Genomic DNA, 16,000 nt, shown 5'->3' on the forward strand with positions numbered 1-16,000 from the left:
TTAACAGCTGAAAATACTTAATGCCATCAAAAAAGTCCATTTTCTGGCAAATAAGCCCTCTAGCTGCTCAGTAGCATTGACTGCATCACACTGGGATGTGTGCACAGACCCCCGGCCTACAGCTGCACCAGAAGTAGGGAGTTGCAAGAGGATGCTGCAGAACCACCTCGCTTTCTGTGGTAAAATGTACTCTCATGTTTATAGATCTTTAGTAAAGTCAGTCTTGTAAAGAAAACTGTGCACTCTGGTGTACAGTTTCCCTTTTTTACAAGGGAAAACTTCCAAAGGATCACATTTCCAACAAGAGCTTGAAGATTAAGCACTTCTGTGTCAACCAGCATCTTTCATTTAACTGGGGACTATCACGGATGCATTTGTGAATGTAGGGACTACCATGGACCAGTGCCCTGAAAAAAAAAGGACTTCTTATCACTAGGGCTTTCCCTGTAAGCTTTCTTTCCCTTCAACTCTTTCAGCTTTCTCCAAACCATACTCCTTGCAAAGAGTTAAAACAAGACAATTTTCTGAAGCCAGCTTTCGTCCCTAACCTCCACATGGTTATAATATGGCAATAAGTGATCATGGAAAACCCCAGGAAGGAACTGCAATTAAGTGTTATTCGAAGGAGAGCTGCCAAAAAGAGCTGTTTATACACCCCAGGAGCTGGTGCAACAAGTTGATGTGATTCTCTATGGGCTGGGGAAGCAGCCAACAGGAAACTGAAGCGCTTCTGTGAATTTGGAGATAGAATTTTCCATTAAAAAAATGAAATCATTGAGTAATATGATATGCTGAGCAATCACAGGAGCCTCTTTTTTTATCTTTCTTTCACAGAGAGATATTCCTGGATTTCCTTTTTCCCACATTTTTAATTTTTTTTTCTACTTCCTTTGTGTCTTCATTTGAGGCTATTCCTTTTCTTCAGGTCTTTTCCCAGCTCCATTAATGACCTATTGTGGTTTCTTGGGGATTATAGATTCCACAAGCAATTTTGAGTTGGCCATCTATTCTTGCTTCTTTCTAAAATGAGATTTGTTCTGTCACTAAACAATTTTCATTTCCTGTATGGGAAATTATTTCACAACCTAGAAGTCTGGCTTGCAAAGATATTTCAGGAAAAGTGGGAAAATAATGGATCAAGTTTTTTGTTTCCATTTGACCAGCTCTTGGGAATCAAAAGCTCTTTGAGAAATTCAGGGTAAAACACTATCAAATGAGATACTAGTGATATACTGTTTGATCAGCCCTACTAAAAGAGAGTCTGTGAACCATCATGACCTCTAATGTCTCCTTTGTATAACCCCTGCGATGTGAGATTTGCTATGAGAAATGGAACAAGATTAATAATTAATAAGTTTACTGGTGTCTGAAATAGCGACACAAGGTTGGCTTTAGATGCATGTTTTATTAATGAGGTTTGAAAACAATTGCTTTCTCCCAGCAACAGACAGCTCAGACCTTCATACTGAAGAAAAAAGAATGGAGGTAAATATCTGGAGTTTCGTTGCTGTTCCCCTCCCAGGGCATTAACAGAACTCAGTCACCATGTATAAACGTTGTGAAAAAGATTGTGAAGTTGTGAAGAAGTGAAATGGGGAGCAAGCCTAAAATAAATTTTAAATCATCTCAAGACAACATACATGCTTTACCCAATCAACCTGAAATATGAAACATTTCAGAGCATTGCTCATTTTGCACACTGTGTAAGGAAAAAGTGTTTCATATTCTGCTAATGTGACAAAATGTCAGTGTGGCAATTAGGGGTACAGTATTTTCATTACCCAGACCTCATTACCCCACAGGAAATAGAAAGCTTAACTTTTTGCAACATTTCCCCCACAAATTATAACTACCAGTATTATAACAAAGAAAGCAATGTCTTAAAAAGTGGAAACACCTTTATTAAGTGAAAATAATTATACTAATCTTCCTTGACCTTTCAATTTTCTGAAAGCTATTCTTGCTCATGAGGGCTAGCAGCAATCAGAAGTCTGATTTTTGTTATTAATATTTACTAGGAATAATTTTTTAAAGAATAAACATGGCTGATGTAAGCCAAACCTTTTGAAGAGAATCATCAATGATAGTTTAATTATCCAGTAAGTTACAGTTCATGTACAGAATTAATTGGAAAATAATGCTCTAATAAATATGATCTTCCCAACTTACATGCAAATTGAAGCTTTGCCTTCCTGCTCAGAATTGTTCCAAATGAATTTGTGGCCAGACACTGGTATGTTCCAATATCCTGGTTTTTATGTGGGTTATTGATTGCCAAGCTGCCTCCAACCAACCTGTAGTGATAACTCATGGTAAGATCAATATCTGTACCATTTTGCTTCCACCTTTGAGGGGAAAAAAATCAAATTATGCTTATAATTTACAGAGCCTATTAATATTTATCTTAAATAGTGTGCTGTAGCATACCCATAATGATAAAAATGTAGTTAAATATCACAAAATTATATCATTTTTCACACCAGACTGCTTCCTATATCAATTTTAATGATATCAGTAATTCTGTTATTTGAAAAATCTTTACTGCTTTTATGCTAGTCACCAGTGTTCATCCAAATATCTACACAAAGTAATTATAACTTACTCATACAAACTAAGTTATCCATCCAGTTGGAAGTATGGTATATGCTTCAACTGCATCTACCTTATTTTTCTTAATAGAAATGGTACCTGAATGCGCACCCCAGTCCTTGCAACTGATGTCATATATTTGGTTACGAAAATGATTTGGAGTTATAAATCAGGACAAATTACACTTCAAAGGAGAGATGAAAGGACAGAGAAGTTCTTATACAACAAGTTTGAGACTCTTAATGATGAGAATGCTGTTATTTTAAAACATGATTTGTCCATGTTAGTCCACTGAAGTAGAAAATGGATCATATTTGCAACACTATCCAGCTATTTACAAATGTCAAAATAAAAATTATATTTCAAAGAAAATAAATATCTGCTTTAAGAAGGGTAATTTTGTGGCTGAGCCCTTAGTCACATCATAGTTGAATTTTCATTGCCCACATGTGGTCCGAAGGAATGATAAAGGACCTCAGCTACATGTGTTTGCAAGTTTTGGGCTTGTTTATGCCACACTTAAGTTGTCAGCAGTACTAAAACCATGTAACTATGTATTTTCTCCTGATTTTATACTATCATACTCTCTTAGGCCTCTATAATTTCTGCTGACCTACATGGGTGTGATGCCTATGCCTCCATAGGATGGCAAGACCACACAAGATTTATTAAGGGATCACTTTGGGTTTGCAGAAGGCTTTATGACAGAGGAAATTGCACCCTCGTTAATTTTCTTGAAGGATCACAGCATAAAAATTTTCTATTTCTTTTTATTTGCAGAGAAGAACTTACAATGATGATAGTTTCTACAGTTAACAAATTGAAGCAAACTTGCACAGTAACTATATTCCTGGAAGAGCTGACCTGGATATGCAGCCCAGTGCTTTACTTCTGACACCAACAGGCCTTTCTCTACATGATCAGACTGCACAGGTTGTCGTTTTTCTGGAGGAGATTTGCAAACTACGCTGTCAAATTCAATTCTGTGTTCCAATGGAAATCTTGACAAATATGTACAGAGAAGTGAGGATCCTGACCCTCTAAGTGGGCACTGGTTTTCAAAGATGAGTAATGACTGATTAAAATATTAAATCAATTGACTTCTATGAATGAATTCTAGTAGTGTTAAATAATTTATGTGGGCCTGACAGTCACTGCCTCGTCTTTCATGAATGCATCAACATTAAGAAATTTAGATGCAACAGTGGACTACCAGTAATTCTTCCTACTAATTGCAGATGATTTTTGACCCTTCTGTATGTCTGCTCTGTTATTTTTCTATGTTTTGCTTTAGATGGTCTAGTTTTTTGCTGTTGTTTTGAGATATTTTACTTTTTTTCTTCCCAAGGTTAGCAAAATCTTATCTTATCTGGTGCCCATCCATGAGCCTACTCTATGAAGCAGTAGTCTGTAATAAGTGTTAGGCTTTTGCCATATTTCAGGATTTATATATATGGCACGTGCAGTCTAAATCTTTCAATTTTCTAATACAGAATAGTCTGGTATTTAGTTTGCCGCTTCTCTTTAATTTCAGAATCAATCACTGAAATAACTGCTGTCATCATTACATGGTTCTCAATTAAGCTCTATAATTGTTTTTCAAAACAAATGCAAAGTTGTTGGCTTAGTTGCTGCAAATGAATTCTTCACAGTATCCCCATAATCATTCTAATCACTGTGGTACAATAATTATTAAACTTTGCATATAGATCAGAGGTTCATCTCCTGGTGTGGGATTTTTCCTAATTAATACGCTTACATCACTGAAGGAAGCAAATTAATGAATTCATGTGATACACAATGATTTAATGACTTTGTGTGTTCTGCAGCTACTTCGTGTGTTCTGTCTACTCCACAGAAATCTGTGAAGAATTGTTTTAAGAAAATTTTAGCATAAACCTTTTAAGGCAGGGATCACCTACAGATTTTCTTGACTTCTTCATGCAACCATTGAAAAGTACTTTCAATCAATTATAGGAAATGCATCTTAGACCAATTGTTTCAGAACTTAAACTTAAAAAAAAATGTTGAATTCAATAGTTCCCTAGGAATGTAAGACTTCTCAAATCATATTGATATGTCTAAACTGAAGAAAAAAAAAAAAACCACCATGTTCCATGAATTCATAGAACAAATGACCATATTATGTTTGCTTCAAAATCTAACTTTTTATGGAACACCAGTTATAAAATGTTCCAAATAAATTCTTCATTAAGTTAAAGCCTTTGGGAACATATATGTGGGACCTACCCTGATTTCCATCTTGGCTTAAAGATATCAGGTTAAATGTAGCCTGTTCTATCTTCTTCTGTTTTCTTAAATTGTTAGCTACTTATCATAACATTTGGATATACCGATATATCAGTATTCTTCCAAAACAGTGGGTTATGTTACATCTTTGATGCCGGACTTATTGGGAACTTCCTTCTAAAATACACTACAGTCACACCATTTCAGCTCCATTTATATAAAGATGAACTTGTAATATATGGTGATTCACTCGTTTATACTACTTAATCAATACTTGTGATTTGCTATTCAAATAGTCTCCATCTCCAAGCAAATAAAAATGAGGAGGAATAGAATTTATTAATGAACAAGAATGTGTGAGTAACTTGTATTTACAATGCAACTGCAAATTCTGTAATCTGTCTTTAGGGTAATAATTTACAAAAGCATTGTGGAAATGAATTTCTGTCATGTTTTCACATTGGGGAAAAAAAAATGGATCCAGTCAACATCTTCAAAGAAGACACCAGCACATAAAACTTATAAAAATTGTAAAATATTAGAGATCTTTGCAGAATACAAATATTCTTAGGACTTGTTTGAGAAGTATTAATTTGTTTCATTATCTGAAAGCTGACTGTGAAGCTACATACCCACAGGTTTCTCTTCACTTGTCCTCTCTGAGTAGAATTTCTTCTGGACAACGTATCTACTGACACCACCATTCCACCACCACTCCCTACACCCTGACTCACGGCCAAGTAAATCCAGCAGAGCTGAGAAAATGGAGCCCTCAGCCTGGACTCACCACTTTGTATTAAAAATACAAAGCATAAGGCATTGGACTTGCAATCCAACATTTACATAGGCTGGTAATGAACTTCAGAGCAGAAAGTTTGTTTCAGTGAGATAAAAGTGTCTTTTGGTCACCTACAATCTTCTTTTTTTTTTTTTTTTTTAAGGAAAATTTTAACTTTGGACATAAGTTTATGATTTCTGATAAGTGGGCAATTAACCAGGAAACTTCTGATCACATCTTTGAAGGTACTGTGCAGTTCTATCTAATGTCTAAATAGCTATAATTAAATGAGTCCAATTTGTATGATTAATGAATCTGGGAGAGAGTATCGGTCGATAGAAACTGCTTAGAAAAAAAGAAACATTTTCTTTCAGAAGATGCGACTTCTGTTTTGGAAATGAAGTGTTAAGGTGTATCCATTTCAGTAAAACTATCAATGTAGGAATGTTGAAGCAATTAAGGAATTAGTAAAAAAATCCATTTAAGCAATATGAAAATCTTTTTGAGAACTTAATATACAATATTTTATTAATGTTTTACTTGCCTTTTAAAAGAAAGTACCTTTTGGACTATTAGATTTTCCTGCTGAAACAGAATTGCTTTCTCCAGCTCTACAGGTAAAATTCTGTAAGTATCACAAAGCATGTTTGGATGCGTCATCATTGCTAGAAGCTCTTAATTTGCATTTATCTTTCCCTAATTTGAACTACTTTCTGTGCACATATGATTCCCTGAATACTTTTCCAGTGTACTGCCATAATAAAAATACATAGTTTTTAAAAGTCTTCATTGTGCTCTGTGTTCCTTAGATTATTTACATTCCTGCCAAGTCACCTGAGACTTTCTTGTAATTGGGGGAGAAAAAGACTTGCAAATCCCCTAGTATACAGCATTTCCATAGAGGAAGGAAATAGAAAGTTTAAAAACTATTGACTGTGAGCAAGACAACAGAGCTTGAAGGCATTCCTAGTTCTACTCCACTTCTGAGGCAGAATCTGCAGTGAACCATGGGACAGCATTTTAGTGAACAAGTACCCCATAGCAGGGTTGTCATTTGTTTATCAAGGGTATGAATAAGATAAATATATTTTGGGGTTTACTGAGAATCTTTCAACAGTTTGATACAATGATTATGAATGTATTTTATGTCGTTTGCAATCATTGTAGACATTATGCTTCTGTTCCCCTCACTTTTATTTGTCTGTTACAGTTATCTTCTCTGGTACTTTGATTTGGATTGAATTTTAATCTCTTTATTTTTACTGCATCATTCTACATTATGCTGAAATATTAAAATATTGTTATAATGAATAATACTTATGCTGTTCTTGGATTTCTTATTTATTTGATGAATTGACTACTCTGTGTGCAGATTACTGGGAGGAAAAAAACTTGCATGAAAAAGCCAGTTTACATGATTACTCTGGATGCTGAATGTAAACTCAGGAAAATTGTGATGAGTTAAAACTAAGCAGATGAGACCAAACAGGAAAGTTCTAGATAACTTTTTTTTTTCCTTCCCCTTTCTCCTCCCTCCCTCCCCAGTATGGAGAATGGCCACTTGTATTACATTGAGCTACTTAACGGAAGAAAACTGTGGAACTGTGATATGTTCTTGGCTGGGCTGTAAGCAGGAAAGCAAAATTCATTCTTTAAATTAGCTGATGATAATCCCTCCATCAGCTGTAACAGAAAATCTCAAGTGGAAAAAATTAATAAATCTAATTTGAAAGCTTGTGTTTATTTACCACCAATGTCATACTGGGAAACAATTGAAATAATGTACCTGATATTATAAACAATTTTGACTCTTTAGAAAAAAGGTATAATAGATAAAATGGTGTTTATGAGGGCAATTATATAGATTTCATACCATGTTCTGATTTTAAAGATATTTGTAGTCATATTTTTGTTTCCATTGTGAACAGATCTGTGTTCTCCATTACTTCCAACAAAGGAAATTTCTCATTTTTATTACTTAATCCTTAGCCTACTACAGTTCTATGTAAATTTTGAGTTGTGATTGTTAGACAGAGGACTTCAAAATGAAGTTGCAAAAAGTTACTGTTATATTCAATGGGTCTACAATACTAATATAATATAACACAAAACAAAATAAGACTTTCAGGAAATGCTAAGCATTTTTTCTTTAAAGAAAGTGTATTAACACACATTTATTTATATAAATTTGCTGAATTATAAATTAGTTTGGATGTAACTTTATTCCTGTTGTAGTTGTTCTGCATTTCTGTATCAAAGAAAAACCTTGCTGTAGTTAGTGCGGTTCTTTTTCATCACTCAACAAAGGATATTATTAAAATTTCATACTGTGCTTGATTTATCTAAAATTGTTGGAAACTTAAATATATGGGCTCAATCCTTATCTGATAAAACTGGCATTAGCTCCAGTGAAATGAAAGAAAAGTGCTGAAGACTTCTTGTTCCTTTCAAGTCATGGTGAAAATCACCTAGGTTGTAAAGGCAGCAGTGATAGCCTGATAACTTCTAACTGACCTAGGTAGTTCAGAATCTATGCTTAGATGTTGATCTGGTCTTACTAGAATAACTGAGACTTTTCAAAATGTCCTTTTAGTACAAAGAAAACAATGAATTTAATTCATGGATGGAAAGAAAGCATTAGAAAATGAGAGAGAAAATAGGAATATCAGATATACATCTGGAAGATACTTTGTAGCTCTCCTGCCAAACGAAACCTGCTGTCTCTACTACTTGTGCATGTGAGAGGTCTACTGTTGGAATGCAAGAGCAAATAATTTTCATAGGTCTCTGAAAAAGCTGCCTGTGTGAATGGATATGAAGCAGATGGATGGATGAACTGGAAATACTTGAAATTCATGATACTAACAAGTGGACGTTCATGTTGAAAACTGGAAGAACAAATGGGATGGGAAATGGCTGAGGATTTCCACTTATATCAAGACAAGTTATGTTGCAAAAAGGAGATACAGTATTCCTTTACTATCACCATATCTGGAAACAAATTAATATATGAAGTACAAAAGCTAGGTTGGTAACTAGTAGTGACACCCAGGAACCTGTTGTGTGAGCAATTAAAAGTTATGTGAGCCTATTTTGTAGGGCACAATTTTCTTTCATATCTTGCATGAACAATTTCTTTTTTTTTTTTTTTTTTTTTTTAATTTTCCTTTTCCTAGCCATTGTTTTCCCCATTCTTTTCTGAAGAAATTCATGTCATTTTTTTCTAGATTTCAAGCTTTTCCTCCTATTAGATTTCCAGATCCTTAGTGCAACAACCTACTTTTAGTAAGTCCATAGTTATTGAATAAGCAATCCTATATACCAAGGTTTTATTGAGACTACAGAGTATTGTAAGCTAGATATCAGTGCTGTGCTTTGCTCTTTCTCTAAATAAAAGCTATAAATATACATATGAAGTGTTAGAATTAGAAGTGGGCAACGATGTTGCTCTTTTGCTTTCCAAGCATTTCACAGAATCACAGAATGGTAGGGTTTGGAAGGGACCTCGAAAAATCATCTAGTTCAATCCCCCCACCATAGATATTGATGTATGAAAAGTTTTATCGAATACAGATGCACATCTCAAATTTTCCATTTATCACAGCTGTTCTGTAGATTCAGAAGGAATTTGTATGTTTTCAGATACTTTGGGGCTAATTTTTCAAGGATGCACTTCCTTTTCCCATGTTAATTTTCTTAACAGTAGACTAGCAAAAATGTTTTCCCTTAATTCCTTGAATTTACTATACCTGTGTATACTCTCAACATATTTTGAGGCATGTATGATCACGTACTACTGTCTAAGGCACAGTTATAAGATTTACAGTGACAGAATACTTTTCCAAAGCTGACTTCACCTGTAGTATGGGAGTGGATATCCTTTAGCTGTACAGTTCAGTAGGATTTCTGGATTTGCTGAGCCCATGGAATAAGTAATATCATACGGCTCTTGGATAAAAATAGGACCGTGAAGGGTTTCTTCCCCTGTGAAAGAAAAAAAATAATTTAAGATTAGACTTCTTTAGTGTATCCTTACACATTAAGGTGTCCTTTGGTGTCCTTTGCTTTCAGTCAAAAGTTAAGGTCTGCTATTATATTCATCAGAGAATCCACCTCCAGACATTTGGCTATTAAGGAGGAAATATTTCAAGCCTGATTGATAATAAAATCGTATATCCTGGGTGTTTGTGATTTATTTTGCAAGTAACAGTGAAGACTAGCTTCTTTGCATATTTCCTGTGGAAGCTGTAAGGCCATCTATTAAATCTCTCCCATCTACATCATACTTGTGCTTTAGATCATGACTAGAAACAGGAAAAGATGAAACTGGGGTTTTCTGTGTTTGGTGCTTCTACATCCCTGCTCTGTGGTTAAGTGGATGTGTCAGCCTCATGTCACCCTTTGATAGACAGGAGTTCACTGACTGCAGCAAAACTCTAGTAACACAGACATTTTGCTATGGTCCATGAGAGTTCATACAGTGGGAGAGGGAAAGGGAGGACCTCTAGCATTTCATTCTCCTCCAACCCCTCACATCCTTTGATATATTATTTTTGTATACTTCAGCTTTTGTTTTGCTTTTCCCTTTGTTTGGGCCCTTTTAAAACAGAAGTAGCATTAAATATAGGCTGATTATTCATTATTTTCACTAGAACCTGTATCTTCCCAGTGATACACAGAGTCTAATTACAGCATATAAACACAAGGGAACAACAGAGGTGTTGGCTGTGGTGAGACCCACTTGCTTCCTCAAAATCTCAGAGATTACTGGAAGGAAAACTTTCATGGGGATTAAGTGATTTGTTTACAGCTATAACCGAATACTAGTGACAGAACAAATAAATGATCCCAGATTCTCAAATAAAGCTTAGCAACTGAATCATCCTCCAGTTCTCAGACGTCCTACATGAGAAACCCAAAAAGTTTGCATACACAGTTGGGAAAAAGATGTATTAACCCCAAAAACTAGGAGCTCTACACAGATTCACCTCCCATTGTAGTTTTCAACCACTTAAATCTATTTCCTCTAAATTTTAAAAGAGCCAGATCATCATTGTTGTCAACTTTTGTCTTTTTGTGACACTTGCTGTTTTTCTGGAAGTCCTAATCCTGGAATTGTGGGAATAATTTTTATCTAAGTAATAAGAATATAATATTTATTTTCTTAAATATCATTAATTTTTAGTCTTAATATCTGAAATATTTTTAACTAAATCAGAAAAGTTAGCAAATCCATCTTTTTAAGCTTAAAAGATTAAAATTGTTGTCTACTGATGAATGTAGTCAGGCTTTTCTGCTTCAGTGGATCTAAAGCAAAGAACATCTGGCAAAACTCTAGAGAGTGATGAACAAATGAAAATGTTTTATACTTAAGCTTTTGACTAGAAGCTTTTTTAAGGATGGCATCTGATAATCACAATGTTTTCCCCATATCTTAATTAACGTGGCAATTCCTGTGTGTCTGTTAGCCTGATTTACACTGGATGTCCTTTGGAAACTCAGAAATTCAGCCCAGCTGTGAATGTGTTTTCATGAGCAGTAGCTGTGAAAAATAGCCTCCAAAAGAATCAGAATAAAATTCAACATAGCAGTCAAAAAAGTTTGATTATTTTTCATACCATAATGGCTGTTTGGGTAGACACATCGTATTTAAGGAATATCTCATTTTATAAAGGAGATAGCGTGGGTATACTAGAAAGAAAAAATACATCCTCTCAGTTTAGGGTATAAAGTAAGTCAGGCTAGTAAACAGCTGAGATGTGTTAGTGGTTTGAAGATAAAATATTAAACTTGGCTGAACATTATATGTGATGTTATAAGTGACATGACAGACCATAAAATGTAGTAAATCCCATAAAAAGTATCAATTTCCATAACTTTTTCATTCTGTTAAACTTTGTAGACTATATGTGAACTTAGAGTAGACTCTAAATATTTCATGACTTATCCATAACTAGTGGACACAGGTGAAAATCTCAGAAAATATGAAGCAAACCCAGTGAAAAAAGCTGTTGCTGAACTGCATTCAAGACATGATATGACCTTGCTGTTTGCTTTTGGTAGGGTTACTCAAATACCTAAAGACAAGTGTGTATTTCAGCCATTATCTCTGTCTTGAGCTTAAATACATTTTTTATTATTATTATTCTTTATATTGTGGCTCTTCCAGAGGTCTTTAGTCATAGACAAAGATGCTGTAGGAAAAATAAATAGCTCATATGTTAGAGTTCTAACTTTCTGATCAGAAAGATTACACATCTCCCAAAATTGGCCCAAGACCTTACACTATTTTTCCTTTATTTCATACTTTTCAGGATCAAATGGTTCTAAAATAAACCAGAAATCTTTCTGTTTCTTATAGTAGCCTTTCTTGTTGTAGTGAGTTGAGAAGACAATTTGTTCAGAAAACCATGTGAGGAAAGGCAAAGTGGCTCTCAGAGACAGTGGCTGGACACAGTTAAATGATCTTTGTTTCTTTTCCTGTTCCTCTTCTATTTTTAATCCCTTGACAATTTTTAAGACTTCTTTTTTCACTGTTTCTGCAATTGATCCTTTGACTTCTCTTTTCTTTGGCAGGAATTTTCTTCCCTTCTGGGTTAATTGACTTAACCTGTTAGTCATTCTCATTACCTTCCCAGAACTGCCAGTGAAAAGCTTTTCTAAAGCACCAAAATGAACTAGGGATCATTGTTCCATTTTCTAAAATAAATGTAGCTGGGTGGGCCTGAAGTTAGTGGTGGTGAGCTACCTGAAGAACATAAAACCCCCTGATTTAGTTGATGAAAATGTAAATATTTTGGTAAATATGAAATTAAATTTCCCTAATGAGTTCTAAGTGGAATTTAGACTCATTTGTCATTTGCAGACTTTTGAATATCTTAGTTTTGTATTCCCTTCCAGTATCCTTAATACAGCACAGTGTCAAATAAAGACACAATAGTTTACAAGTACCTCAACACCTCCTTTACAGTAGACACACTGCAGACCCTATCACAAAAACATTGTCCATGAATTTTAGCAAAGGCGGTTTCATGCTATCATTTTGTTTTCTCTTTAATATCCTTTTCTTCCTGCCTGATCTGCAATAGAGAATAACACCAAATTTGTGAGAAATGATGTGCACTTTTTGAGCCAATGGTGTGTTGTGAGTCCATCTCTTATTTATAGAAAAGGTCAGAGTGGTCATTTCTAATTTCCTGATGCATCCTTTTGTGTTTTGTATAGAGAACAGTCATATATTTCTCTTTCATTCTCCAAATTTGATACCAGTCACCATGATTTCTCCAGAGATACATACGACAAATGAAATTTTGTAGGATTGTTTAATATTTTTTAAAATTTAAATAATTCAGATCTTTTAATCTATTGGAACATGAATATTTGATTAAATTTATCATTTTTATACACAAAACTTGTGTGCAAATCCTCAGCATACTGGTTAAAAGCAAATATAATTTATTGTTATGGAGTGTTTTATAAGAAGTTAAAATGTATTTCTTTATGATACCAAATGAGTTTGATCTCCATAATTATGCTAGTCTGAATTAAAATCTAAAGTATGAAAATGAAACAAGATTCCTTTAATCACTGTATGATATTGTCTTCAGCCAATACAGAGATTAACACAGTGCCAATGGAAGAGGAGGAAGCCTATTTTTTTCATAATTATATATCAGCAGAGGATATCCCAGTGCTTTCTTCTCATTGCTTTATGGGCAATGGTTAGTTATATTGGGCTACAATATTCATAACAAATGTAGTCAAGGAGTTCTTGGTTAGTCACAGTAAATATCTAAAAGCTTATGCACTTTCCCATCCAGAAAAGGAGAATGAGACACACATCTGGAGTCCAAAGTTAGTCAACTTAATTTCCAGCCAAATCCTGCTTTCTGTTCTTTGACTCTGGATGGTTTCACATTCGGCTCCTTATGGGGGTATCTGCTCAAATAGAAAGGCTAAGCAATAACGCCTGAGAGAAACTGAGGCTGGCCAGGACCCAGTCTGTAACATATAAATATATACAGATAACTGATTGGGCCAGTGTTACAAACCAGCTGACTTTTTATCCTTTTCCTAATACGTATTTTCCTTTCTATTGTGTGTTTTGTTTTTTTTTTTTCAAAGTGGAGTTGCAACTACTGTTGCCCCAAATTCATTGGTAATATCAGATAAACACCACGCCTCGTTTGCAGAGAAAGACCACATAAGGCTTTTTGTTTGCCTGGGTAACTCTGTTCCTAGTAGACAAACTCAAGAGGATTCCTTGTCCAAGGACCAGAAACATAGAGGTTCTATTGGTTTGAGAGATCCAAAATCTGCAATATTTGCAGCTTCTGTGATTGTTTCTGTTACCATGACATTTTGTGGAGCTTCTCGGAGATTAGGAGTCCTTTGTGCTGTGTGTTATAGAACAAGTAGCTAGAGGTCTTGCATTGAAGCACCCCAAATAAATGATGGCCTAGGGATGTTCTTTCCTCACTTGGACTCAAGCAGCAGGGATGGAGGAGTCATGCTGCTGCCTAGGTAGTCATATACATAGAATATCAGTGTATGCTTACCAAAGGTTGTTAGAATAAAGAGGCCAGAATAATGGTAAAACCTGTTCTCCCAAAAGTTTCTAAATGCAAAACTGCCATAATTCACATAAGCAAACCAGATACGGAGGAATTTATCCAGGCTATTAAGTTCCAGGAAGGCTGTAAATTCCAGGGGTAGTGAGTTTCTAATGAATCTTTCTTAATGTGCCTTAGATAGAGCCTCATATCTGATTCAAAACATTAATATGACTTTATGGGCCAAAGCTGACACCTGATTAAGAGGCCTCTTTTAAATCAGCTTGATAGTAAAACACCTGTCAGTTCTAGCAAAAAGGATGGTATAGGTGAGCTAGAGACTTCTTCCTTGTAATGACAGCATGAGCAGCAAATATATGAAAAATCCAAATGACTTCAAAATATGTTTAATTTTCTTCACAGCCAAAGAAATTAGTAAGTTTTAATTGGAAGAGGTGGAATTTGTAGGGCCCACGGATCTTTAAATGGGATTGAGCCTTTCCTGGAAAATGATATTAGGACTTTTGATTGAATCTTGTCAGAAGCAAAACGGAATTTTTATTTTCCTCATTAAAAGCCTGGACCAGGTAGCTCAAGTACTTTAAAATGAGCATGGCAGATGGCAAAATGAGAGACTGCTAACAGGAAAGAATAAAGTAATACACATCAGTTCAAGGAATCAGGCATTAACACTGAAACAGAAGATGGGAGAAGAAGTAAGAAGCATAAAAGGGCCATGAAAGCATTCTGGAAAAAAAAAAACAAAAAACTTGTCAGTACTAAAGGCAATGGGAGGCAGGCTTCCCTCCTCTCCCTCTTAATGACACTCAGTTCTCAATCAGAGAGTGAAGCAGGAGACTACAGAGAAAGGGAGATTAGAAGAGACGTTATAGGCTTGAGCAGGCAGAAGCAACCTAAAACCTGTAGGATTTTCCCAAAGGGCCTTCAACTTTCATGTGTTTTCTCCCTTCAGACATTGATGCAAAGAGCTCCAGAGACACAGGGTTCCTTTCAAGTTTCAACTTCTCTTGAAAAAGTCAAATTGGGAGTAGTGGTGAAATTCCACATTGTCTCTGTTATCAGACACCAAAACCAGAAAGACACTTAGTTAACTCTGATGTAGGGAGAGAGGTAGGCATCGAGGAGGCGTGCAGGGTGAAGTCCTGGCCCCACTGAAGTCAGAGAAACTCTCAGTAATGAATTGAAGCTTTGTGCTTGAGTCTAGATTTTCTATACGAAGCTGTCTATAAAATGACAGTCAACAGTGCAAGGCATCCTTTTAATCTGGGACACAATAAGCTAGCGATACCCCTTCCTTGTAGATTTGAAAAACAGCGAGTGTATGGAGATGAAAGGAGGTGTAGCTGTGAACCTGCCATTTCCCAGCAGCAGGGTTGGAGCCATCATGGGCAGGTTGCCTGTGGCTCAAGACCGGAGTAGTTAGGGTGTCTCCATTCTCGGCAAATGGCACAGAAATTTTAATTATCTTCAATGAGAACTATTCTGTATCCCCTAGGTTGTATTCCTTGAAAAATTATACAAATATTACAAGACTTTTTCTAATGTTAAACATAAATATGTAGGTAGGGTGACCTAAAGGTGATGTGGCAAGCAACGCACTTACTGCACATTTTGCTGTAGTATTTGGGTGTGAAAACAAATAATAAGACTATAAAATATTATTTTAATTACTAATATACCAGCTGTCAGGATTGCCAGATTCTAGCATATAAAAATAAAGTGTAATATATCACAGGTAATAATTATGGAAATATTGTGCAAAACCAAGCATATTCTTGAATTTTGAGGCTTTTTCAATTGAATATACATA

The 16,000-nt window shown here is 35.2% G+C and overlaps 1 protein-coding gene across 8 annotated transcripts in view; it reads right to left on the minus strand.

Moving 5' to 3' along the window:
• The window catches only part of LOC102087891 (contactin-6), a 152,748-nt gene that overhangs the window by 85,338 nt on the left and 51,410 nt on the right, over positions 1 to 16,000 (minus strand). For 5 of the 8 annotated variants that reach the window (XM_065075331.1, XM_065075328.1, XM_065075326.1 and 2 more), the window contains exons 3-4: positions 9,475 to 9,601; positions 2,170 to 2,345 (exon numbers count right to left, since the gene is read on the minus strand). In XM_065075331.1, coding sequence (XP_064931403.1) covers positions 2,170 to 2,345; positions 9,475 to 9,601 — 303 coding nt within the window. Of the gene's footprint in view, positions 1 to 2,169; positions 2,346 to 9,474; positions 9,607 to 16,000 lie in introns of those variants that run through there. The other 3 variants (XM_065075327.1, XM_065075333.1, XM_065075332.1) reach the window with 3 other exon arrangements.

The sequence above is a fragment of the Columba livia genome, chromosome 10, assembly GCF_036013475.1.
Source record: "Columba livia isolate bColLiv1 breed racing homer chromosome 10, bColLiv1.pat.W.v2, whole genome shotgun sequence".
NCBI classification, from domain to species: domain Eukaryota; kingdom Metazoa; phylum Chordata; class Aves; order Columbiformes; family Columbidae; genus Columba; species Columba livia.